Genomic DNA, 27,579 nt, shown 5'->3' on the forward strand with positions numbered 1-27,579 from the left:
TCACTGCTTATTGGTAACAATATCGGATTCAAACTTCAAAGGGAAATCTGCCATCCTCTCCTGGTAGATGGAATCAAACCACTCACTCTGAGACACCAGGAAGTGATTCTTCCAGTCTCCAGCCACTCCTAAAAAATAAATAATTCCAGATTTAAACATTAAATAAATAACGTAATAGACATATCACAATTATTTAGAATTAGTAACAGGGGAGACGGTGGCGTTGTGTTAATGTCACTGGACTAGTAATCCAGAAACCCATGCTAATTCCCTGAGGACATGCATTCAAATCCCAACAGGGCAGCTGGTGGAATTAAATTCAATTAATGAATAAAAATCTGGAATTGAAAGCTAGACTTAGCAATGGTGTCATGAAACAATCATCAGTTGTCCTAAAAACCCATCTGGTTCACTAATGACCTTTAGGGAAGGAAATCTGTCGTCCAACACGTGACCCACAGCAACGGGGTTGACTCTTAACTGCCCTCTGAAATGGCCTAGCAAGCCTCTTGGTTGTCAAGGGCAATTAGGGATGAGCAATAAATGCTGGCCTTGCCAGTGATGCCCACATCCCATGAAAGAATAATAAATCCTAATATTAGACATGGACAATACTGAACCAGGACCAGAAACATCGGGTGATTCTGTGATCCAACATTCCTAAGTGGGGCACGTCAGAAGTGCATCTTGGGAAAGCACAGGCCATTAAAATGAATGGATCCAAAACCATGGACCATGTTCCAGTGGTTTCCTGAGATGCCCTCCTTATGAGCAACCCCATTGTGGGGAGCATTGGATTGTGAAATCACCCCTAGAGAGTGCAGATAAAAATCCACTTTACAACCATTCCTGCATCACTTGCAGCATCCGACAGTAACACTAACATATTTTTTTCCATTTAAGCAATGAGCTTTGATGTTGTAAGTAAATCCAATAGTATTTCTTAATGTTAAGCAAACTCTATCCCAATGGAAACTAATTTCAGATGCTCACTGGTAGCTACAAGCATTTTGAAAATCTGACCCAACCATCCCTGAAGACCATTAATGGTGAGACTGTTAATCACAACCAAATTATTTCTACATGCTTCATATTGATTTTATGCTTCTTGTCAGTAAAAATAAAGATTGGAAAAGAAACCAATCTTTTAAACAAACATAAAGCTCCTTTGGCCTTACCTAGTCATTTCCAGTGATCAGTAGCATTACTCACCTTTTCTAAAAAGAGGATCACTATCATTTTTGAACAGCCCTGTTGACATTTGGTAGTTTGTTTCAGGGTTTTCTTTCATATACTTAAAAGTGCATTGATCCAAAATTAACTCCAAGGTTTCTCCGTCCAACTCTTTATTAAGAAAAGATGCAATTTTTTCTATCACACTCCTGAGATCCTTTAACAAATTAAAATTATGCTTAAGTTACTCAATTGTAAATCCAAAATATAATTCCTATTTAATATACATTAACCTGATTAGCATCCTCCTATTATCAAAGTATACACTCATCCATTAGTAAAGTAGCATACACATTTGAATACAGATCATCAAATTGTCTGTATTCTGCCTCACAATTATTATAAGTCAAAGCTTTTTCAACTTAAGTAGCAATCGATAGCTGTTGTGTCAACCGTGGCTCAGTTGCATTCTCACCTGAGTCAGATAGTTTTGTGTTCAAGCCCCACTCCAGACATTGAATACACAGGGCTGAATTTTACGCCACCTCAGCAGGTCGGATGGTGGCGTGAGAGTGGCATAAAATTGAGTGGGAGGCTCCGGGAGGTCTTCCCGCCCAGCCCCCGCATTCGGCCAACTTCATGGCGGTCGGGCGGGGAGGGGAAAAAGACCCGCCCGTCCGAGGTCAATCGAGGTCCTTAAGTGGCCACTTAACCTGCCACTTAAGGGCCCTCACCTGTCTCCACGGGTATTTTACCCGTGGCAAGCAGGTGTGCTGGGGATGTGAAAGGCCGCCCAGCGATAGCTGCCAGCCTTTCTGAGGGCCGGGGGTGCCATGGCCGTCTGGCACAGAGTGCCCAATTGAGGGCCGCCCCCACTTTCCAACCCACCCCCGGGACTCATGATGCCCCCTTCCCCCCAAACGACTACCCTTGCCTCGCCACCACATCCGATCACCACCCCCTCCCCCCCCGGCAAGGCAAGCCCAACTTACCTGAAGTCCTGGCTCCATGGCGTTGGCTGGGTTGCAGTCCCAGCAGTGGCCACGGCTCCCAGTGTCACTGCTGGTACTAAGAGCTGCCGGCCCACTGATTGGCCGGCAGCTCACTGAGGCAGAACCTCCTCCCTCAAGTGGGTGGAAGTCCCGCCTAGGGACAATTAAAGCCTGGGGACCAGTAAAATATGGGTCAGATCCCCCAGCTGGGTGGAAGCGTGTTCGCCACCGGCTTTTCCGCCTATGGTAAAATCCAGCCCACAATCTAGGTTGACACTTCAGTGCAGACTGAGGGAGTGCTGCCCAATTGGAAGTGCTGAGTTTGGATGAGCTGTCACACCGAGGCTTTGTCTCTCTCTCTTAAGCTGACATAATAGATCCATGGAACTATTTGAAGAAGTGTGGGATTTCTCCTGGTTCTCCACAATGCTGGCAAGAAAAACACAGATGACATTTTCCCTCCATCTCCATAGTCTCCATGCTCCTGTATATAAAATTCAATATTCTACTGGCCCTTTTTACACCAAAATGAAAGTGTCATTGCCCAGCCGATAGTCTCATCATCAGCCTCGGAGGTGAACTGATGGTCTGATGACAGAAAATTGATTGCATGTCAAAAGAATGAGAACATCCACTGCGACCGAACATGCGGAAGGGCTGAATGGTTGGAACATGTCAAGGTGCTGCATGTAAGTGTTAGCTAGTGTATCAGCTGCAGTGGTGCTGACCACTCCCATAAGCTGCCTGAATGTCTTACATTCAGCTGTGACCCCAGTATCTAGTTATAGCTCAGTAGTTTAAAAATAGGAGCCCCTTGGGATCTGAACTTGATTTCATATCTTTCACATTTGCCATTGTGTGTTCTCCTCCAATTTTTTCAAAGGCAGCTTGGGAAATACTTGGTACGGCAAGGCCAGATACAAATCATTAAGTTATTCATTCCAAAGCAAATGAGCCTGCAGAGTTGGAGTCAAGCAAATTCCACTTAGTTCAATCTCAGTTTTCAAAAATGAGAGAAAAAAATAAACCATGTGCCTTGTCCCTTTCTTTCATAAGAACTTAATAGGAGCGGCAGTAGGACATGTAACCCTTTGAGTCTACATCAACTCCACTTTCTCACCCTATCCTCAAATCCCTTGATTCTCTTAGTGCCCAAAAATCTACCGATCTCAATTTTGAATATAGTTAACACTGCACATCCATGAGGTTGAGAATTCCAAAGATTCTCAAACCATCTGAGTGAAGAGAGTTCTTTATCTCAGTCCTAAATGGCCAAAACCTTTATTCTTTGCTCATGGGATATGGGCGCCGCTGGCTCGGCCAACATTTCTTGCCCATCCCTAATTGCCCTTGAACTGAGTGCTTGCTTGGCTATTTCAGAGGGCATTTAAGAGTCAACTACATTGCTGTGGGTCTGGAGTCACATGTAGACCAGGTAAGGAGAGCAGATTTCTTTCCCGAAAGAACATTAATGAACCAGATGGGTTTTTACAACGATCAACAATGGTTTCATGGTCACCATTTGACTGGCTTTTTAATTCCTGATTTATTAATTGAATTCAAATTTTACCATCCGGTTTGGTGGGATTCAAACGCATGTCCCTAGAACGTTAGCCTGGGCCTCTGCATTGCTGGTCCAGCAACATTACCACTACATCACTGCCTCCCCTTGAGACTAGAGTCTAGACTCTCTAGCCAAGAGAAGCAGCCTCTCGGCATCTACCCTATCAAGCCCTTTAAGAATTTTATACATTTCAGTGACATCACCTCTTGTTCTTCTAACCGCAAGAAAATATAGGCCCATCTATTCTACCTTCAGACTGCTTTTATCTGCAAAAACTGATCTCCTGCTGTTTAGCTTCTAGCTCCAAGCTCAAGCCGACACCTTGCAGTCTCTTGTTTAAAACTAACTGACCTTGTTCCCCTTTGTTGCTTTCCTCTCCATTTCTAGCTAACTGGAAGACTCTGTTGCTGACATCCTTCCTCACTGGTGATTAGTTCGTAGGTCTGTCAATAAGTACAGCTGCTGCAACTCCCTCTTGTTGATGTGGGTTTAAAGAGAATCAGGCAGGTTCAATTGAGGAATTCAAAAGGAAATTAGACTGTTATCTGAAAAGAAAGAAAGTGCAGGGTTACGGGGAAAAGGCGGTGGAGTGGCACTAGGGGAATTGCTCATTCGGAGAGCTGGTGCAGGTGAGATGGACCAAATGTCCTCCTTCGTTATGGTAGTGATTCTGTGAGAACATCCCTAATGTTCCCAAAATCGAAGCCACCCTGGCTAATTAGCCCAAGTTGAAACAGCTGACCTTTATTGAACTGAATAGGAAAAGACTGTAACCTGTGACATTGCCACAAACTGGCCTATTTGGCTTTAATACACATTTCCTATGCTTGCAGTTTGTGCTTTTTTCAAATTGTACGAATTTACTTTGTTTTAAAAACAGAGAACAGAGTCAATTTAACATTATCCACCTGCCAGAAACTGGGCTAGTGGACAGTTAAAACCAATCAGGTTACTTACCCGCTCCAAACTCAACCGTTTCCTGGCATTTTTTTTCTTTTAACCACGAGGGTTCTGCAGCTGGATGAGCCCCCACTTAAAGTAGGCAGATGCCTCATGAGTTTACGCATATCAGATTCCTCATGCATCAATAAGGCTTCCATTGCATTTTAACCCTGAGGGGCAAAACAGCCACGACTTCCCACTGGCAGCATTTAAGTGCGGGTCAGGAGTATTTGGGGGTGAAATTGGTCTTTGACGATAGTGTAAAATGAGCAATAGTGAATTGTCGGCCTGTTTTATATCCTGCCCAATTTTGTTCTTCATTTGACTTCAACACAGTACAAAATCAGGCACGGGGTAAAACAAACTTCTGGTTCAAAATCACCAGTTTTCCACAATCACCCAATTTCAACTTCACCCCCATTAAACATTATTTTAACGCTTAAAGTTTTGGTTTGAAGAACCAAATTAAACATCATTTCGGTTGATACAAAACCTAGACACAGATGATTTCACAACATTCTCCCTGCTGTTAAAGTATCAGGTCCACATAATTCATGATTTATTCAAGCATCTTTAGTTATCATATATAAATATCACTTACTTTCTGCATATCTTCATACATCACAATCAAGATGTTGAGTTCATCTTTATGGTTGTACCAGTCTCTAATGTGGTCAAACCAAGATCCATAAAACACTTAAAAGATAAATAAATGTGGTGAGTTTACAGTGCTACAGAATGCCTTTACTGCAAAGAAACATCATTGCCACATTTTTTCCAATCCATACCCACTTCAAATATTGATGCACCTATTCCTTTATGAAAATTGTAAGCCTACAAAAGAAAAAATGCGTCTCTATTTGTACATCGTCATTTTTCCTAAACTATTTGCACATAATTGGACAGCACCCTGCATAGATTTGATTTGCATCGTGCCCCACAGCACACCACAAAGATGCTGCAAATTTCTATGACATTTGAAATGTTGGATTCAAACTATACATCTGTGCATGGAAGGATGAATGCCACAGCACAGCACTGATGAAGAAATGCCATCATTAGATCTGACACTGACAGCCACCAGCTCAGCTATTGGCACCTTGGAGGACAGTATAGAATCTGGATCTGCACACGATGAGTCACCAGAAAAGTGGGCTGCAGCCAGGCTAGGAGGCAAGGATAGTTTATGTGCCAGCTCACCAGAAGGCAAATTCACAGATACGTTCTGCTACAGTGGACTCAGGTGAGGATTTCAATGAGGCGCATACAGGAGAACGTTGATGTACATGCACACTGAGATGCGTGGTGTATTGGCAGCCCTGCCAGACAGCATCTTGTCACTGTAAAGGAGTATGGAGGACTCTGGCTCCAATGTGGCACAGGGCATCATGCAGAGCTTGGAGCTCATCCTTTCCACTGTGGAAGCCAATTCTCTTGTCAGCACTTGCGGACCCAACAAGATTCAGCAACTGGTGGCTGAAGTTAACTTTCATTGAAACAGAATCACCCAGTGTTTCTGTGCTGCAGTGGAAGCTCAGTCAAGGGTCATACGATCCATGGTTGCTGCCATCATGGCTGCGGACCTCATTGTTCAAAAGGGAATGCAGACTCTGACAGTACTGCAGCAATCTGTCCTCCAACAGATTACTAGAATCGCTGAGGCTCTGTCCCAAGGGAGTGGCAGTGGCACCCTGGAGCATGAACCTACTGTCCTGTATCAGGATCACAACATTTGTACTCCGACCACTGCCCCTTTTATTCTTTCATGCGATTTGAGCATCACTGGCAAGGTCATCATTTATTGCCCATCCCTAATTGCCCTTGAGAAGGTGGAGTTGAGCCACCTTCTTGAACCGCTGCAGTCCACATTGTGTAGGTACACTCACAGTGCTGTTGGGAAGGGAGTTCCAGGATTTTGACCCAGTGAAGGAATTACGGATATAGTTATAAGTCAGGATGGTGTGTTACTTGGAGGGGAACTGGCAAGTGTTGGTGTTCCCATGTATCTGCTGCCCTTGTCCTTCTAGGCAGTACAGTCATACAAAAGTTGCTGTCAAAGGAGCCTTGGTGAGTTGCTGCAGTGTATCTTGTAGATGGTACACATTGCTGCCACTGTGCATCAGTGGTGGAGGAGGGAGTGAATGTTAAGGTGGTAAATGGGGTGCTGATCCAAGGGGCTGCTTTGTCCTAGATGATGTTGAGCTTCTTGAGTGTTGTTGGAGCTGCACTCATCCAGGCAAGTGGAGAGTATTCCGTCACACTCCTGACTTGTGCCTTGTAGATGTGGATAGGCTTTTAGAAGTCAGGAGATGAGTCACTTGCTGTAGAATTCCAGCCTTTGACCTGCTCTTGTAGCTACATTAATTAAAAGGCTGCTCATTGGTGACCCCCAGGATGTTGATGGTGGTGGAGGGGGCCGTGGTGCAGTGATGGTAACGTTATTGCCTATGCTCTTGCTGGTGCCAGCCAGCCAGCCAGTCCAGTCTGCTGCCATCCATGCGAGGTGGTGCAGTCTGACGCTGGGCCCACAAGGCCCAGAGCTGCCCAAGGTCATTCTGAATAGCCATCTCCCCTCCAGAGAAGGCCAGCAGACTTCCACAAGCCATGAACTGCATAGGAGCACAAGGACAGGCAAGGGGAACCACAGATTACAAAGAAAGGTATCTTGTTTGTTTATTAAAATACTTGATAACTTCACGCCACACATATATGTGACACAGTCCTTTTTGCTGGCAAAATTCTTTGCGGTTAAAAGTCTCAAACTCCTCCCAGTTGCAATGGGTTGGATCTCCCAGCCCTTTTCAAAAATCAATGTCCTCTTCACTCACTTTTCTGAGCACTTCTGTCCTGGACGTCTGTGAATAAGGTGTTTCCTGCTGATCCTGCTGGACTTCTACTTCTCCACAAGCTTCAACTTTCAAAACATGTTCAAGTCTTCCCAGCCTTTCGCTCTATCCGGCTTCTGAGAGCAGATGTTCCCTATCTCATCATGAGTTGCCACCACTGGTTGTCTTTCTTTATTACAGCCTTGTGTGAGGCTGCAACCACTGAGTTCCCTTCTTACAGCCTGTCTGCCTTCAGAAAGTCTGTTTAAATTTATCTGGACACAATACTCAATAGCTTATAGTACTGTTCCAATATGAGGCGTCCAGAAGTCTGGTTCCAGTGAGCCACTTGGGCCTTCTGTTTTTCCCAGGTGTTAACACTGCCTGGTACATTTGCATCTTCCTAATTACTGACTCCTTGTTTTACAACCCGAAAGACTGGGAGGGCGAAATGCATTGTTCTTCAGGTGTTAGCCCTGCAGTCACTGTTTTTCAAATGAAAGTCTTTGATCTGTGTTCTCTGTTGTCCTGGTAACCAAGACTTCTGTCTTGTCCTTTCGCAGAGTGGATGGTGAGGTCACCTGACTTTCCAGAGTCCATCTGGAAATTTTTAAAATCAGATTTTTAAAAACATAATTATGTTACAATATCCAGCATTCATAACAGATATGTAGTTTGATAAAGATGTTATGGAAATGTTTTTATTGGTGGCTTTTATTACAGGATTTTGACCAAGAGGACACTGTGATGGGATGTTGCAGATGAATGGAAAGATAGGATATATTGGAGTGATGATGGTGAAGGGATGTGATTCTAAGGGAACAGGAGTCTGAAAGTAGGTGCTCACGGGCATCCCATCCAGAACGAAGGGACCCGGATGCCTTCTCCCTGCCACATTTTCTGCTTCCTCCTCCTCCTCCCTTCATGCAGAGCTTTCCCTCTCTGCAGCCTCTGCTCCATCTCCATGTCATGTTGCAGACTCAGAGGCACTGCATCCACAGCCTCCCCCCACCTGTTGCAGCCTTTGTGAGGATAGATCACCAAATCCTCCAACCTCCCTGTGAGGATACAGCAACACTCTCTGACAAATCCAGCAGCTCACCACAACACCTCCAGAAACACTCCACAGTACTTCCACAAACTTTGCATTAGCAAGTTAGTCAAAATCACCTCACCTGCATGTTGATGACTGGCCCTTTAAATAGCACTAGTTAAGGGCCCTTCATGTGGCTGAACACATGTTGGGCTGTGAGTCGATAGCATATGTGTTCAGTGGACCTGTGTGGTCCAAGTTTCAAAATCGCGTGTCAATTCAGCCAGAACAACTGTTTGAGGTCACGATCTGACCAGTTGGGAGGCTTCTGGCGCATGTGGGCATGCCCTTTCCAGCATGCAGTGCTGTGCGGGCCACATCAGAAGTGGCCTGTTGTACTGCATGCACCATTTTGAGGGTCTCTGGCATCTGAAGCTGAATTTCTAGCCCAAAGATTCTTAAATGACCTGACAATTGTGAACAAAATATTAGCATAATTAATATTTTTGGCAAGAACTGAATAAAACTTTTTTTTTAAATTACCATTTCCTTCAACAAATTGCTTCAGGAAGTCCTGAAAATCCTTTGGTACCTTCAAGAAATGAGTGCATTGGTGAAAGTAATATGATGACACAATCACATCCTTGGGATTTCTGACAACATAAATGATCTGGGTTGGGAAATAAATACAAAAACAGAAAATTAAGTTACCAACTGATGCGGATTTAGGTCATAACCTATCTAAACCATTTAGTTCATGTGTTTTTCTCAACATTTTTCCTGAACTCGTTTCATTTCTACAATTTTGATTCTGTATTTCTCTCCTTTTTTTAACTAAACTGATTTGTCTATCATTTAACAATGTATGCCCAACTACCTCCTATCTTATGGAAAGGTCACCTTGCACAGGGGATTACAGTCAGACCTTTGAAAGTAAGAAAGAACACTAAACCTGTTCCCAAGGTCACAAGGTATTTATGGATGAGGAAGGTGTTACAGACAGGTAGAAGGAGGTGTGGATGATTCCCACTGTTCACCTCCCATCTGACCACAATCGTGTTTTGTTAAAAATTATGAGTTAGTCCCTAAGTGTTTTTTATTTACAGTCAAATAAACAAACAAATGACAGGTTTTCTCTTAGGTTAAAAAAATAACTTTTTTACACAGTTCCCAAAATAATTGCAACCTCACCCATGCACACATTCACTTACACATGCGTACATAAGAATAGATAGAGAGAAAAATGACAAGTGGTTTAAATTTCAAAGTGTGGTCGTTTTCATGGTTTATGGTAAACATAGAACATAGAACACAGAACATTACAGCGCAGTACAGGCCCTTCAGCCCTCAATGTTGCGCCGACCTGTGAAACCGTCTGACCTACACTATTCCATTTTCATCCATATGTCTATCCAATGACCACTTAAATGCCCTTAAAGTTGGCGAGTCTACTACTGTTGCAGGCAGGGCGTTCCACGCCCCTACTACTCTCTGTGTAAAGAAACTACCTCTGACATCTGTCCTATATCTATCACCCCTCAACTTAAAGCTATGTCCCCTCGTGTTTGCCATCACCATCCGAGGAAAAAGGCTCTCACTATCCACCCTGTCCAACCCTCTGATTATCTTATATGTCTCTATTAAGTCACCTCTTCTCCTCCTTCTCTCTAACGAAAACAACCTCAAGTCCCTCAGCCTTTCTTCGTAAGACCTTCCCTCCATACCAGGCAACATCCTAGTAAATCTCCTCTGCACCTTTTCCAACCTGTTGGCCTAGGTGTTTGTAGTCTTGAATTTGTTGAGGTGTTATAGATTTTCTGGTGGTTAAAACTTTGGACTGGAGGTGGTGGTCATTTTAACTTCCCTGCTGCAGCAAATTAAAGTGTAGAATGAGCAGCAGGTCTTCTTGCTTGGCTGGATCTCTTTCACAGCACCTGGCTGGACTGCTTTCTGAAGGTATTGGTTTGATCTCCCCTCTCTCACCACAGGGGTACCTTTCTGAGGTAAAAGTTCATCACATTAGCGTTTCTGTTAGGAGAAACATGGCTTGCTGCCCTGGTGTGACCACACAATGGACCAGAATGTGGAGACCATGGCTATCATTTGATGTCTGAATGAGGAACATTCTGTTTACATGGTGCAATTTCACACCTAGTCAATTTTGGTTTGTGCTGTGAGTCAATCAGTCTCCAGAATCCTTTGTTAGTTCATTCATGTTGATCAGAGTCATTCATGCAATTGTGCTGTTCTTAATTTCAAAGGGGTTTTCCCCAGAGTTATTTCAGATGAGGTTAATGAATTTCATTCTTGTAGACAGGTTTGTTGATTTCCAGTACAGGAGGGGTCATATGACCACTACTCCATTTTGTCTGTTGTACAAGTGAACATGGTCTTGTGGTTTTGTTTAACAGTTGATTTCTTTTCATTCATGGTTCTTCCATTTCATTGTTTAATTCACCACAGCTCCTTCTGTGCATGAGAAAGGGCATTTTAATTCATCCAGCCAGAAAGACCCTCCAGCACCCAAATGATTCCCATGCCTGTTTTCTGGTGATTTTCTATATTTGCATAAAAGACATTCCTTGTTATCTGTCCTAAAGTTACCTCTTACTATTTTGAACTTGTGACCCATTGTCCTGTTAATTTTAAGCAGCATTCAAGATTCATCATCTCCATTTCTGTGACCATGTTATTTTCCATTGTAAGATAAAGACTTAGAAACCTCCATTCCAGGCTGAAAAAGACAAATATCTCCAGTCTTTCTTAGTAACTTAGACCTCTGCCAAAAGGGATCTGCCTCGTGGCTCTTTGCTGTCTATTTACATACATTGTCCAATTATATTATGATTTCTGAGATGTCTCCTTCCATTCCACTTTTTAAAAGTTTGTTCATGGGAGGTGAGCTTCACCGGCAAAGCCAGCATTAGTTGCCCATCCCTAATTGCCCTTGAGATGTTGTTGGTGAGCCACCTTCCTGAACTGGTGCAGTTCATATGGTGTAGGAACACCCACAGTGCTGTTAGGAATGGCGTTCCAGGATTTTGACACAACTAATTTGGTATTGTCAGCAAATTTGATTGATTTTCATTGAGTTTTTAAATCCAAATCACTGGAGGAAATTTTAACATCCCAAGACAGGCAAGTGGCTGTACAGGAAGCAGGTTAAAAGGCCAGGAACTGGTGGCATGTCGGGAAGCAGGCAGGAACCTTTTGACTTTTGCCTTTAACCCAAGCATGTTTGGTAGGACAGGCGGGTATGACATTTAAACATGTTAAAACATGTTGTCTTTAACTCTGTGTGCATTGTTATGCCTGAGGCGGGAGAAGTGCACTGTTTATTTTAGATCCACTTCTGCACGGGTCACAACATTTAAAAAATTTTTCCCACTTACCAAGACAGTCAATCATAGACTCTATTTTTATCCCAGAATAAAACACACCAACCAGGTTTCTTTAACAAACAACAAAATTATCAGTTTATTATAAAACAAGTTGTAAACAGTAATGAAGTAAAGCATAAACACACAGATTGAAATATTAAAGTTCCCTTTTAACTTTATCCGCTCACACTCACTCTCATACACACACAAACACACTCACCGGTTAACCAGAAAAATAAAGGGATTTTTGTTTTTAGAGCTCGATTACATACAAAAAAAAAACACTTGGACTGATTACTTGCTCATTCTTGAAGAAACAGCAGATGAGAAATGCTGTGTTCCAAAACTGGCATACAGTCTGACCTCCGAGTACGTGTAGACGGGTCACTGGGATCTTTTAGAACAGTTCTTTTTGGACGGCAGTGAGAATTAATTTTGAACAGGCTTTTCTTCAAAGACAATAGATGAAATGAGTTGACAAAGTGGACTTCTCAGGGTCTTTTAGAGAGGTGCTAGAAAGCTGAGCTGGGTTGTGGTCTTCTCTTCTTCCTTGGGAATTCTCTTCTCTCCTTGGAAGTTCTCTTCTCTGAAAGTTCTCTTCCTTTTTATACAGTTCAACCCCTACTCAAAACAATTCAAAAGTGAAACTGAAAAGAGGTCAACCTTTTGACCTCCATCAATCTTGACCTGTCACTTTGTAAACAATTTCTCCAGGTGTCCAAAGTTCTCTTTTTTATTGAGCTGGAAGTCAGGTGGTTTCACAGAAAGACTTGTTTTCCTCAAAAGACCTCTCAGTGCCCTTTTTAAAAACATTTCCAGGGATTGTTTTTCAAAGTCAAGTGGCCTTTACATGACCCCCTTTGAAAAGGCCAAAGTTTAACATTTCTTCAATCTTTCAAAAATGAATCTTCAAAAATATATTAAACAAAATACAGAGGCGCTTTTGTCAGAGTACCGGTTTCCCGGGCTTCCTGGAACTCTCCAGGTAGAACAAGGCGAGACGAAAATGGGGATTGAAGGGGCTGAGCAATTAACAGTCAAGAAAGGCTTTAAATACTGAGATATGACAGCTGCTGACTTGCCTAAATGAAAGACTTTTGCTCACCAGACTGGTTCTGGGAGTGTACATTCACTGTTTTAGGAGTGATTTGCAATACTTTGGAGGTAATTTCTGCTGTTATGGAGTTTTTTGCCTTTGATCTGCACTTCCCAGCTGTCAGCCTTCACAGCACCACAACAGCCACTTATGCAGCTGTACCTTGGACCTCTGAGGACAGACAGGGTAGATGCAGATACCATGTTTCCCCTGGTTGGGGAGTCTAGAACCATGGGACATAATTTCAAAATAAGGGGGAAACCACTTAGGGACAGAGACAAGGAGAAATTTCTTTCCTCAGAGGGTTTGGAATCTTTGGAATTCTCTGCCCCAGAGAGCTGTGGAAGCTCAGTCATTGAGTATGTTTAAAGTAGAGATTGACAGATTTCTAAATACCAATGACATAAAGGGATATAGGGATAGTGTGGGAAAAAAGAATTGAAGTGGATGATCAGCTGTGATCATATTGAATGGCGAGGCAGGCTCGATGGGCTGAATGGCCTACTCCTGCTCCTATACCCTGAAAGTTGACATGATGCCTTCAACCTGCAACAGTCAAGTCTCTAGCAGATGTTCACACCTTCAAGAAGAGGTAGTGGATGGCTCCTTGGAGAAAAGGTCTACCTTCTAAGGATATGGCTGCTGACACCCGCAAGGAGCCCTACCACTGATGCCCAGAAAAGGTACAACCGAAACCATATGAACACCAGAGTTGTAACTGAGCAAGCAATTGGACTGCTGAAGATGCGATTCAGGTGCCTGGACGGATCTGGGGGCACCCTTCAGTATGCACCAGCAAGGATTTCCTGAATGGTTGTGGTTTGCTGTGCCTTGTATAACATAGTGCAGCAGTGAGGACTGAAGTTTCAGGAGGAGGAAGGTGATGAGGACTCTGCATGTTCGGAGGAGGAGACGGAGGAGCCTGGTCTGGTGAGGGCACCAGTAGCCACTCACTTAGCCCCAGGAAGGCCCGAAACAGACTGATTCAGGCACACCAGTTAATCTCAGGCAGTGCAGCCATCAACACACCAATTCTGAACCCACTGTGCCCCACCCCAGTCCTCAGCCCAAAGCGGTCCCACAGTCAATAACTCATCCCTCTCACAGGCACCCATTGCTTGTCTTTTACTCTTGTCACACTAATTTAACAATGCAGAAGGTCACTTAGCAAGCAGCAGGCAAAATAAGGAGGATTTGAAATAAAATGGAAATAATGGAGCTTTGAAATGAAGTTCATGGTTTATAAATGTTGAACAAAAATGTGACAATGGAACAGTGTTAAACACCCAAATGAATACCCTTGTGAAACTACAAATGCTTTTTTTTTTCCTTTGCCAATCTCTCCGATGTGATACAACCTCTGTGGCTGCAGCACAGCTGGAAGCAGGCTGCTCGTATCCCTGCTCTGACTGCTCAGATGCTCTCGGCCAATGTCCTCTGGGTTTTGGAGCCCATTAAGGGCCTCATCAATACCTGCCCCACCTGCAGGAATGGAGGCAGCATACAGGGCTCTGACTGAGAGGGAGGCCAAGGGGACAGGAATGGAAGCACTTGGAGCAGGGTCAACAAATCCATATCCACTTTCTCCATCTTCCCTCTCAAGGACCACCTGCAATTTCCTGCTGGCCAAGGGCTGGAGAGCACTTAGTTGCACTTCAGTGAAGCTCTGAATGGCCAAGGCATTGCTTTCCTCCACCCTGCTTCAGGTGGCAGTCTGGGTGTGCAGACCATTGGTTCGGGCCAGCTTGCACTCGGTTGCCTGTTATCTCTCATGCTCCATGCAGGTGGCAACCCTTGGTTATAAAGATCAATACAAATGGCTGAGACACCATGGCACTCATGCTAGAGGCCGACTCCTCCAATGTCTCTCCAATCGTGCACAGTGCCTCTGGAAAGGCTGACGGAATCTCTCACATTTTCTGCTTCTGCTTCAGAATCGTCTTCTTCATCAACAACCCCAAGGCTCAGCATCTGTGTCCAGTTGAGCAGAGCTTGGAGGGTCCTGCGCCCACTGACAGGGACTTTCCACTGCTGTACCTGTTTCCAATATCTGCCCCTGCACACTAGTGATGTGTGCTTCAGCACGTGAAGACACGACTATCTTGGTGGTCCCACTGAGGTATGTGTATCTGAGCTGATGGAGGGAACGCATGAGCCCTGTGAGAGTGCATCTTCAGAGTGAGTGACCTCCATTGAGGAGTCTTCCTCCTCCTCTGGTACTGCCTCCCGAGGCTCACCTGTAGCACCTGTGGGAGATGAAGGACATGAATTAGACCTGGCAAGTTGAGAGGCTTCTGAGTCATCATTGTGCAGATCATCATATTTCAGTAGCTGCTGACATCAAGTCTACATCATTGAATGTTGTCTGCCATGTAGCTATTATATTTAATTCTGTCACCAGGTAGATTGGAGACCCCCATCTCTCCATCATCAATGTCCAAGCAATCCAAGACCCCGCTTATCTCCAGCGCTGTCTCCTCCTCCGCAGCTCTCAAGGTGGAGATGACTGGAGGGCCACCTCCAATTCTCTGCTTCTCACTGGTGGAAGAATCTCTTTGCGGGTCCTTACACCCTGCTGCATGACGTCCAGGGACACATCTGAAAATTGCGGTGCTGTCTTCTCATGTTCACACTCCATCTCTCAAGTTGCCTGCTCTGTTTTGACCCTTCTACAGTGCCTCAATTCTGACCCTTGGAGGGTCCTTTTTAATCGTGGAGCTGAAACAGACTGATGTGCCACCACACCCGCACACTCTAATTGAGTTGGAGACTCGGAAGTCAGATGCAAATGCTGTGACTGAGTTAAAAAGCCACTGACAAACGCACTGCTGAAATGTCCGGGTTCCCAACTCATTACTGGCCGCCCCCCACCCCACGAGCAAGTCTGACATTTAAACTTCAGCACGTTCACTGTCATCATTTTCCAGTTTTTCCCTGGAAATTTTGGATCCTGGCGTCACATCAGCTGGTAGGTTGCCCTCTGCATGTTTCCTTATCTTTTCAGAACAACATTTGGGCCATGCAGGAAATGGCTAGTCACGCAGAGAATTGGAGGGCATCGTACCCCTGGAAACAGGGTTAGGTATCGGTGCTACTGCAACAAATTTCTAGCCCTACTACATTTGAGGTCCTGTTCGTTAATCTTTTTCCTAGCTCCTGAAACTCTCTATGTGGAACCACAATCCTTTTCCTACCTATGGACCACGATTTCTAGTTCCTCCTCTTCCCACCGCAGAATGTCCTGCACCTGTTCAATGACATCCTTTACCTTGGCACCAGGGAGGAAACACACCATTTGGAACTCACATCTGCAATTGCAGAAATGCTTGTCTGTCCCCCTGACTAATGAATCCCCTATAACAACTACATTTATGTATTTTCTTGTGCTCCCTGTGCAGTCGAGTCTCCCATTAGGCCATGGATTTGCCTCTGACTGCACTCCCCCGAGGTGTCATCACCCTCACTGACAATCAACACAATGTTTGTGAATACCCCACTCCCATGGGATGCTAGTACTACCTACCTGTTCCTCCTATTCTGTTTGGTGGTCTCCCAGTCCCCCTCTCTGTAGCTGTGGGGTGATCTCTTCCTGAAATGTGTTACCCACAAAACTCTTAGCTTCTCATATGCACTCTAGTGATGCCAGCCGCTCCTCAAGCACCAGGACTCTGAGCTCAAGCTGGAGCAGCTGGTTGCACTTCCTGCAGGAAGAGACCACCAGACAGTCTAGGAGGATCCCCTGGGATCGCCTGGGAGTGAGGCACTCGGAAATATCCTGGCTTTGAGTGGTCTCAGCAGCAGTCCTATAAAGGGGACCTGCTGACCACCCAACGCTGGTCCTAAAACTATTTCAGTGTTATATGCAGAGTCAGATGGAGCCTGGGTTCACCCCCCACTGCCCCACCCCCCTTCCACATTTCTGGAAGAAAATATATCGCATTGATGAAAGAAATGTCACTGTCCGAACACCATGATCAGTTTCCTTTCTGTACATTTGAATCAGGTAATAAGAATAAAAGTAATTATTTCTGAAGAATATATTGGTCAATATAGCTACAGATAACAATATGCAATATCAACAAAGCAAACAGCTCTTATTATGTTCCAATTCTATTGCAAGTTTGTTTAAAATACACCTTGATCATTTTGTTTTTCACATCATTTGGAACCATGTGGTAGTTTAAGTGTGTTGTCAGCATCATATATTTAGTGATATCTGGCTTAAATGGAATATACTCCATCCATGGGGCTCTTTGATAGAGAGTTTGTTCTTTTAATGAAGCAATGTGGTCACAGTTCATAATCAGACTTGCAATCTGCTGCATCCAATTAGTTCCTGAATCAGAGAACATAAAATAATTACTGGTAAAAGCAGCTTGGAAAATGGTGCCTTACTTTCTCTTTCTCTTCTTCAAATCAATGATGTAATTTCTTATTAACTTTACTAGTAAAATTTCTATCAGTTTCATTATTGGTAGTAATATCATCACAAAAGCAGTAACTCAGTGTTCACTAGGGGAAAGTGTTCCATGCTTTGTGCCAGTGAGGCTCTCAATGCAGGAAGATCAGAATACTTGCAGGAAAGTCATTGCTCTGAAAGTGCCAGGAGAACACTGCCCACTATTATGTGATTGAAATGCAGTGACTGTTAAAAACGTTTGCACAACATGGCATTTTCCGGCCTCATTAAAGGCTTCAAAGTCATACACATTTTTTTCAAGTATTGCTGCTGAAATGCAAGGTCATCAATGAAGGTGAGTTTAACCTGGGTGAATTTGATAACTCACTTCTGAAGAAGAATCACTGACCTGAAAGGTTAACTCTGCTTCTCTCTCCACAGATGCTGCCAGACCTGCTGAGTATTTCCAGCATTGCTTCATTTTATTTCAGATTTCCACCATCTGCAGTATTTTGCTTTTATTGATAACTCACTTCCTGGGGATAAAGTGGTTTAGGGGCAGGAAATGCATGGCCCCACTTCCCGGGCGTTAGGATTAAGGCTTTTATTTATGAACCCACCAAGGTATCTGGGTTAGGGCAAGAGCACAGCCCTTGCATGGGAGAGGAAGACAGGCTCAATACTACGGTTGCATCTTGGGCATCAGAGCTTTATAAAGCTTCAGCAAAACTTCCCTTCTTTTGTATTCAATGTTTACGAAGCCCGAGATCCCATATGCTTTGCTGACCACTCTCTCAATATTTCCTCCGTTGGTCTTCCTGCGCCCAACTTCCACCCTGGACCATCATTGAGGCAGAATACCGTCTTTTACAGATCGCCCTCTGATCAAAACTTCCACAGCTTTTCCTTATCCTGAAGCTGTCTGAGGGTAAGAGGAATTCACAGGGAATGCTGATTATAACAATTTAGGTAAGAGGCTGCTTAAATATGCAAATCAGGATGCATTGTCGGTTGTAGATCCCTGATTGCAATTATCAAAAAGAAATGTATTTCTATCTGGCATTGCATGACCTAATCAATGGTCCTTAGAATGGGCAATGAAGGCTGCTAACAAAACGTAATTTTTTTCCGGTGGGACCGCAAGGAGTAGGGCTGCTCCTCCTGGACCAATGGAAAAATTCTGGCCCAGTGCCAGCCCATTCCAGGCCCTCCCTGGTCTGGCTTTTCTCCCCACATCTGACTTACCAGCCAGCCCAGGGTGGGAGCCGGCCAATTCCCAGCCTCTCACAACAGCTGAAATACAGCAAGGTGGATATTTGGTGTTGCAACTCGCTGGCAGCAATTAAATGAAGCCGGAACCAATAGTGGGTTGGACCTCACAACACCGATATCAAGTGAAAAACATGATCTCTTCATTCCAGTGAGTCAAAATGTGGTCCTGAGAGGTTGCCAGGTTGGCTTTTACATTTTGCATAAGTTGGCAGCTGTTGAAAGTGTGATAGCACCCTCGCTTCTGAATCAGTTGGCCTTGGGTTCAAGACCCACTCCGCAGACTGGAGGCTGACACTTTAGTGCAGTACTGAGGGAGTGCTACACTGTCAGAGTTGCTGCCTCTGGGATCAGACATTAAACCATGCCCACATCTGCCTGCTCAGGTGGATATAAAAGATCCCATAACAATTTTCACAGAAGTGCGTAAGAGTTCTCCAAGTCTACAGGCCAACATTTATCCTTTAACCAACATCACCAAAAACAGATTATCTGGTCATTCATCTTTTTGATGTGTGCAAATTGGCTGCCACATCTCCTAAATAATAAGTAGTGACTGCACTTCAAAGGCATTTCAGTGGCCATGAAGCATTTTGCTATGTCCTGAGGGTCTGAAAGTCACCGTGAAAATGCAAATTCTTCACTTTTTACTTTACTAAGTATCAAACTGAGAAACTAAGTCTGCAGTCATCACAGTTAACAGAATTGTTGCAGCACGGAAAGAGGCCATTTGGCCCATGATGACTGTGCTGGCTGCACTGCTGTTGCATGATTTATTTGATGATGCATACAGTCAATAATTCTGCTGCTTAATAGAGTCATTATAATTGTATTCATGCGAAAGACATTGAAAGAAAAGCAGTTTTAGTACTGCGCGTTTTAGTTTCTTACATTGCTTGAATCTGTTGTTAATCATGGGCTACATGTCGGTCATAGTAATGTATTTCGATACTGAAGGGTGTATGATGTCCCGGATTATGTAAATCCTGCAGCTCTTGTTTTAAACCTCTTTGCACGTTGAATATCTTGAGATTCAACTATGCTACAAAAATACATTTTCACAAATAGATTCTTCTTATGATATATCATAAAAAATGAATTCTGTTGCCCCTATGGCTTGGTTGGTATGTGCTCTGCCGAGTTTGGAATGGAGTCGTACAAACCTGCAACAAAACCAGATTTGATCCATCGTCTCTGCTAAGTCAGCTGGAGTAATAAGCCATTTATAAAAAAACTCTTCAAGATCCCTGGCCAAACCATAAAAAAATCCATAACAGTTCCTCATTCTTAATCTGTATTCAGCGTGAAAGAGATTGTATGCGGATGAGGAAAGAACATTATTAGGCATGGATGTGTTTTTTTATTTGTTCATGGGATGTGGGCATTGCTGGCAATGCCAGCATTTATTGCCTCTCCATAATTGCCCTTGGGTGGTGGTGAGCCATCTTCTTGAACCACTGCAATTCTTCTGATATAGGTACACCCACAGTGATGTTAGGGAGGGAGATCCAGGATTTTGACCCGGCGAGAGTGAAGGATCAGCGATATAGTTCCAAGTCAAGATGGTGTGTGACTTGGAAGGGAACTTGCAGGTGGTGGTGTTCCCATGCATCTGTTGCTCTTGTCCTTCGAGGTGATAGAGGTCATGGGTTTGGAAGGTACAGTTGAAGGAGGCTTGGAGAGCTGCTGCAGTGCATCTTGTAGATGGTATAAACTACTGCTGCCACTGTTTACCAGTGGTTGAGGGAGTAAATTTTAAGGTGGTGGATCGGTTTCCAATCAAATGGGCTGTTTTGTCCTGGATGGTGGCAAACTTCTTGAGTGTCGTTGGAACTGCACTCATCCAGGCAAGTGGGGAGTATTCCATCACACTCCTGACCTGTGCCTTGTAGATGATGGACAGGCTTTGTGGAATCAGGAGGTGAGTTACTCGTCAGAGCATACTCTGCATCTGACCTGTTCTTGAGGTCACAGTGTTTATGTGGCTGGGGTTTGGTTAATTTTCTGCTCCATGGTAACGTGACGTGTTTCTTGTGATGATCTGTGAATCACGATTAGCAGTGATCCTTTTGTGTTGGTCACAACAAATGGTTGCATGTCACAGGGGTTTGTTTGCTTTCCAGCTTGACCGTTACATTTCACAACTACTTTATTTCCTGCCCTTAGCGGTGTAGCTCTAAATTTCGTGTTTCACTCTGCATTTCGATCCTTCTGTTCTCGATCCTGTACACCTTGATTATTAGCTCCGCAGGGTAGCTCAGGTAGATGTGTGCGCATAGCATGTGCAAAGATGAGTGTCTGTTTCCTGACATGAAATAGTATTCGTCGCTGTTGATGCGCAACTGGGGACACATTAGCGTCGACATGCAGCTTACATGTAACACCTTTCAGTTTGCCGATACCAGTGAAGTGAGCAGCATATTGTTTGAAAATGTTTTTGTTGTTATACATAGGAATCATTTGCAGAGCTGTTGCTGTGTGAAAACTGATAAGCGTATCACATTCTCCAGATATGACATAGAATAGAGCATTCGTTCTAATGTCTTTGAATGAGACACGGCGTTTCAAAAGTTCTGAGAATTTTCAGCTGTTTGTCACTGTTGTAAGGGAAAATTTTCATACTCTCTGGTTTGCAGAGAGTGGGGCAATCCTGAAGTTGGTTGAATGTTTTGTTTCCCGTGACATTGATGGCTGCTCCTGTATCTTTGAGTGCTCTAGGTTCGAGCAGCCAATGGTCACAGTCACACCGGGCTGTTTGCTGTGTTTGAGAGAGATCTCAAAAGTATGTTCGGGGTCATCTGCCTCTACGTTTGCTACATTCTCTCGCCTTTTTGCTGAGGTATGCATACATGACACCCTCCTGTTGGTATTGGTCTTAATAGTTGATTGTGCTGATGAGTGACAAACACGAGCAAAGTGGTTGTGTTTTCCACAGGCTTTACACTGTTTACCAGTAGCAGGACACTCTGTCCAGTGTGGGTAAGCACTTCCACAGTGGAAACATTCTTTGGATAAGTCGTAACTCTGTTTGTGAGACGGTTGTTGTTGCTTTGCAGGTGGTTTCCTGGCACGTGAGCGATTAATACCGTTCACAGGAGTTGAACCTGGAGTGTGTGGTAGTTACTGTTAGCAGCCTCAACTTCAGTAGGACTCAGAGCAATAGTGATTTTACTAACTCCAGCAGCTCTCACAGCTTTCTGTCTTTCTTGAGTGCTGTTCGTCGCAGTTGACTGGAGAGATAGCCTTTGATTATTTATGTTTCGATTTTCTGTTCGACATGTTCAACATCACCGAAGTCACATCTGGTTGCTAATTGCCTCAATGCGTGCAATATTAATCAATTGTCTTGTTTGCTGCTTGCTTAGTGCGTGGGAAGACAATGGTTTCACATATGGTGCTTCTCTTGTGTGTAATGTAGGGTGTCAGCACATTATTTGCTGAGTCGTAGTCATTTTGCTCAGGTGTAAGTGTCTCAAAGATACCTTCTAATTCTTCACCTCCATAAAGCCTCTTTTCATTGCAGCAGCTTTTTCGGGAGCAGAGTGCGAGCGAGTGAGCAGCTGGGAAGGTCAGTTTGAAAGTAAACTTAATTTCCTTTTGTTTTCGGCGAAGGCCAGGGGGCTGCTGGGTACGTAAAACGCTATATATTTGGGCGGTTTAAAATAACTTTCCTTTCATTGCAGCAGCTTTTTCGGGAGCAGAGTGCGAGCGAGTGAGCAGCTGGGAAGGTCAGTTTGAAAGTAAACTTAATTTCCTTTTGTTTTCGGCGGAGGCCAGGGGGCTGCTGGGTAAGTAAAATGCTATATATTTGGGCGGTTTCTGAACCCGAGACACCACACTTGTAGTGTCTCCCACCCGCCCTCCTCCTCTAACCAAAAAAAAGGACTCGGTGGGGTGTATATAAGGTAAGGCTTTTTCTATTTCTCTGGTTTTATCGTGATTGGTAAAGACTTTTCGTTCCTTTTTCATTTAACTAAGTTAAGCTTAAGATTAAAAATGGCAGGAGATCTCAGACCCGTGTCATGCTCCTCTTGCTCAATGTGGGAGCTCAGGGACATGGCTGATGTCCCTGACTCCTTCACGTGCAGGAAGTGTGTCCAACTGCAGCTCTTGTTAGACCGCATGACGGCTCTTGAGCTGCGGATGGACTCACTTTGGAGCATGCGCGATGCTGAGGAGGTCGTGGATAGCACGTTTAGTGAATTGGTCACACCGCAGATTAGGATTGCTGAGGGAGAAAGGGAATGGGTGACCAAAAGGCAGAGAAAGAGCAGGAAGGCAGCGCAGGAGTCCCCTGCGGTCATCTCCCTCCAAAACAAGTATACCGTTTTGGATACTGTTGAGGGAGATGGCTCACCAGGGGAAGGCAGCAGTAGCCAGGTTCATGGCACCGTGGCTGGCTCTGCTGTTCAGAAGGGCGGGAAAAAGAGTGGAAGGGCTATAGTCATAGGGGATTCGATTGTAAGGGGAGTAGATAGGCGGTTCTGTGGTCGAAAACGAGGCTCCCGAATGGTATGTTGCCTCCCAGGTGCACGGGTCAGGGATGTCTCAGATCGGCTGCAGAACATTCTAAAGGGGGAGGGTGAACAGCCAGTTGTCATTGTGCACATAGGCACCAATGATATAGGTAAAAAACGGGATGAGGTCCTACAAGCAGAGTTTAGTGAGTTAGGAGCCAAGTTAAAAAGTAGGACCTCAGAGGTAGTAATCTCAGGATTGCTACCAGTGCCACGTGATAGTCAGAGTAAAAATGAAAGAATAGTCAGGATGAATGCGTGGCTTGAGAGATGGTGCAGGAAGGAGGGGTTCAGATTTTTGGGACATTGGGACCGGTTCTGGGGGAGGTGGGACTATTACAAATTGGACGGACTACACCTGGGCCGGACTGGAACCAATGTCCTTGGGGGTGCTTTTGCTAACGCTGTTGGGGAGGGTTTAAACTAATGTGGCAGGGGGATGGGAACCAATTGAGGGGTCAGTTGACAGTAAGGAGGTAGTAACAAAAGCCTGTAAGGAACTAGATAATGAAGTCAGTGTGACTAAGGGGAAGAGCAGGCAGGGAGCAGATGATGAATGTAAAGGGACTGGTGGTCTGAGGTGCATTTGTTTTAATGCAAGAAGTGTAGTAAGGAAGGCAGATGAACTTAGGGCTTGGATTAGTTCCTGGGAGTATGATGTTATTGCTATTACTGAGACTTGGTTGAGGGAAGGGCATGATTGGCAACTAAATATCCCTGGATATCGATGCTTCAGGCGGGATAGAGAGGGAGGTAAAAGGGGTGGAGGAGTTGCATTACTGGTCAAAGAGGATATCACAGCTGTGCTGAAGGAGGGCACTATGGAGGACTCGAGCAGTGAGGCAATATGGACAGAACTCAGAAATAGGAAGGGTGGGGTAACAATGTTGGGGCTGTACTACAGGCCTCCCAACAGCGAGCGTGAGATAGAGGTACAAATATGTAAACAGATTATGGAAAGATGTAGGAGCAACAGGGTGGTGGTGATAGGAGATTTTAATTTTCCCAACATTGACTGGGATTCACTTAGTGTTAGAAGTCTAGATGGAGCAGAATTTGTAAGGAGCATCCAGGAGGGTTTTCTAGAGCAGTATGTAAATAGTCCAACTCGGGAAGGGGCCATACTGGACCTGGTGTTGGGGAATGAGCCCGGCCAGGTGTTTGAAGTTTCAGTAGGGGACTACTTTGGGAATAGTGATCACAATTCCGTAAGCTTTAAAATACTCATGGACAAAGACGAGAGTGGTCCTAAAGGAAGAGTGCTAAATTGGGGGAAGGCCAACTATACCAAAATTCGGCAGGAGCTGGGGAATGTAGATTGGGAGCAGCTGTTTGAAGGTAAATCCACATGTGATATGTGGGAGGCTTTTAAAGAGAGGTTGATTAGCGTGCAGGAGAGACATGTTCCTGTGAAAATGAGGGATAGAAATGGCAAGATTAGGGAACCATGGATGACAGGTGAAATTGTGAGACTAGCTAAGAGGAAAAAGGAAGCATACATAAGGTCAAGGCGGCTGATGAAAGACGAAGCTTTGAAAGAATATCGGGAATGTAGGACCAATCTGAAATGAGGAATTAAGAGGGCTAAAAGGGGTCATGAAATATCTTTAGCAAACAGGGTTAAAGAAAATCCCAAAGCCTTTTATTCATATATAAGGAGAAAGAGGGTAACTAGAGAAAGGATTGGCCCACTAAAGGACAAAGGAGGAATGTTATGCTTGGACTCAGAGAAAATGGGTGAGATTCTAAACGAGTACTTTGCATCGGTATTCACCGAGGAGAGGGACATGACGGATGTTGAGGTTAGGAACAGATGTTTAATTACTCTCGGTCAAGTCGGCATAAGGAGGGAGGAAGTGTTGGGTATTCTAAAGGGCATTAAGGTGGACAAGTCCCCAGGTCCGGATGGGATCTATCCCAGGTTACTGAGGGAAGCGTGAGAGGAAATAGCTGGGGCCTTAACAGATATCTTTGCAGCATCCTTAAACACGGGTGAGGTCCCGGAGGACTGGAGAATTGCTAATGTTGTCCCCTTGTTTAAGAAGGGTAGCAGGGATAATCCAGGTAATTATAGACCGGTGAGCCTGATGTCAGTGGTAGGGAAGCTGCTGGAGAAGATACTGAGGGATAGGATCTATTCCCATTTGGAAGAAAATGGGCTTATCAGTGATAGGCAACATGGTTTTGTGCAGGGAAGGTCATGTCTTACCAACTCAATAGAATTCTTTGAGGAAGTGACAAAGTTGATTGATGAGGGAAGGGCTGTCGATGTCATATACATGGACTTCAGTAAGGCGTTTGATAAGGTTCCCCATGGCAGGCTGATGGAGAAAGTGAAGGCACATGGGGTCCAAGGTGTACTAGCTAGATGGATAAAGAACTGGCTGGGCAACAGGAGACAGAGAGTAGCAGTGGAAGGGAGTTTCTCAAAATGGAGATGTGTGACCAGTGGTGTTCCACAGGGATCCGTGCTGGGACCACTGTTGTTTGTGATATACATTAATGATTTGGAGGAAAGTATAGGTGGACTGATTAGCAAGTTTGCAGACGACACTAAGATTGGTGGAGTAGCAGATAGTGAAGGGGACTGTCAGAGAATACAGCAGAATATAGATAGATTGGTGAGTTGGGCAGAGAAATGGCAGATGGAGTTCAATCAGGGCAAATGCGAGGTGATGCATTTTGGAAGATCCAATTCAAGAGTGAACTATACAGTAAATGGAAAAGTCCTGGGGAAAATTGATGTCCAGAGAGATTTGGGTGTTCAGGTCCACTGTTCCTTGAAGGTGGCAACGCAGGTAAATAGAGTGGTCAAGAAGGCATACGGCATGCTTTCCTTCATCGGACGGGGTATTGAGTACAAGAGTTGGCAGGTCATGTTACAGTTGTATAGGACTTTGGTTCGGCCACATTTGGAATACTGCGTGCAGTTCTGGTCGCCACATTACCAAAAGGATGTGGATGCTTTGGAGAGGGTGCAGAGGAGGTTCACCAGGATGTTGCCTGGTATGGAGGGCGCTAGCTATGAAGAGAGGTTGAGTAGATTAGGATTATTTTCATTAGAAAGACGGAGGTTGAGGGGGGACCTGATTGAGGTGTACAAAATCATGAGAGGTATAGACAGGGTGGATAGCAAGAGGCTTTTTCCCAGAGTGGGGGATTCAATTACTAGAGGACACGAGTTCAAAGTGAAAGGGGAAAAGTTTAGGGGGGATATGCGTGGAACATTCTTTACGCAGAGGGTGGTGTGTGCCTGGAACGCGTTGCCAGCGAAGGTGGTAGATGCGGGCACGATTGCGTCTTTTAAGATGTATCTAGACAGATACATGAATGGGCAGGAAGAAAAGAGATACAGACCCTTAGAAAATAGGCGACATGTTTAGATAGAGGATCTGGATCGGCGCAGGCTTGGAGGGCCGAAGGGCCTGTTCCTGTGCTGTAATTTTCTTTGTTCTTTGTTCTTTGTTCTTAAAGCCTTGTGTCATCTGTGATTGCAAAACCTGCCATCGTGCCTTTGAACATCGCCACTTTTGCCAATGTGGGGTTACCCATGATAGCTGTGAATGCACATCAAAAGGTGATAGGTTGGGCACAGACATCACCATATTGATCAACAATGCAATGGTAGTGCGTGATCAGGGATCCAGGATCGTATTGCTTTCAGAGGAAACTTCTCTGCAGGGATCCAAGATTTTTTTGATTGGTTAGTTATTTTGGAGAGATCAGTGTGTGTGTATACACTATACAAGCTTACTGTGAGTCACTCTAACACAGTCTCTAACTTAAAATACCATCTGGAAAGTAGACAAAAACTTTCCAAAATTTTTATACCTGAAAGCAATGTTTCCGTTTTTTCCCACAATCCTTTGCTTTTTACCTGGTTGCCATTGTGATGACTCTCAGGATTGGAGGAAGGTTTAGCCGAGTTTAGTATAAGATGTGTGAGGCAAAGACTGAGACAGCAGCAGCAGGCAATTCAACATAAAGGCTTCTTCTTTATTTCTGTTTGACCTTCACTTTCCCTTTGTGAGCATCTGTGTTCTACAGCAGCCTCTAGTGTACACTATGCACAATGCAATTGCAATAACAAAACACTCCAATGCTACAGATACAACCCCAAAGAGAGGGGAGAAAATTAAAATGGGAAAATGTATATTAAAATGTTCTTTAAAAAAATTACAAACTCTGGACACAACCTTACACCATTGAGATATTCTTACCAGATTTGGGGTAAGTGACAATGAGTGGAATATCTGGATCCATTTTAAAATCTTTCAGCCATTCAAGGCGTTCAATTGAATGTATCCCTGAAACAAATGGGATGCCATTGTGTTGAAAATACTCAAACGTTTGCTTGTTTTCTTCATTGTTGTCCATTATGGATTTGTT

At 44.3% G+C, this 27,579-nt stretch overlaps 1 protein-coding gene across 1 annotated transcript; it reads right to left on the minus strand.

Annotated features, from left to right (window-relative positions):
• On the minus strand, positions 1–27,579 carry LOC137346976 (amine sulfotransferase-like). Its single transcript, XM_068010951.1, has 6 exons — positions 27,411–27,579; positions 17,142–17,341; positions 9,073–9,199; positions 5,273–5,367; positions 1,213–1,390; positions 1–128 (listed from the first exon to the last, which is right to left on the minus strand). The coding sequence occupies exons 1-6, from the start codon at positions 27,565–27,567 to the stop codon at positions 1–3; spliced, it is 885 nt and encodes a 294-aa protein (XP_067867052.1). The 5' UTR covers positions 27,568–27,579.

This window comes from Heterodontus francisci, chromosome 31 (genome assembly GCF_036365525.1).
Source record: "Heterodontus francisci isolate sHetFra1 chromosome 31, sHetFra1.hap1, whole genome shotgun sequence".
NCBI classification, from domain to species: Eukaryota; Metazoa; Chordata; class Chondrichthyes; order Heterodontiformes; family Heterodontidae; genus Heterodontus; species Heterodontus francisci.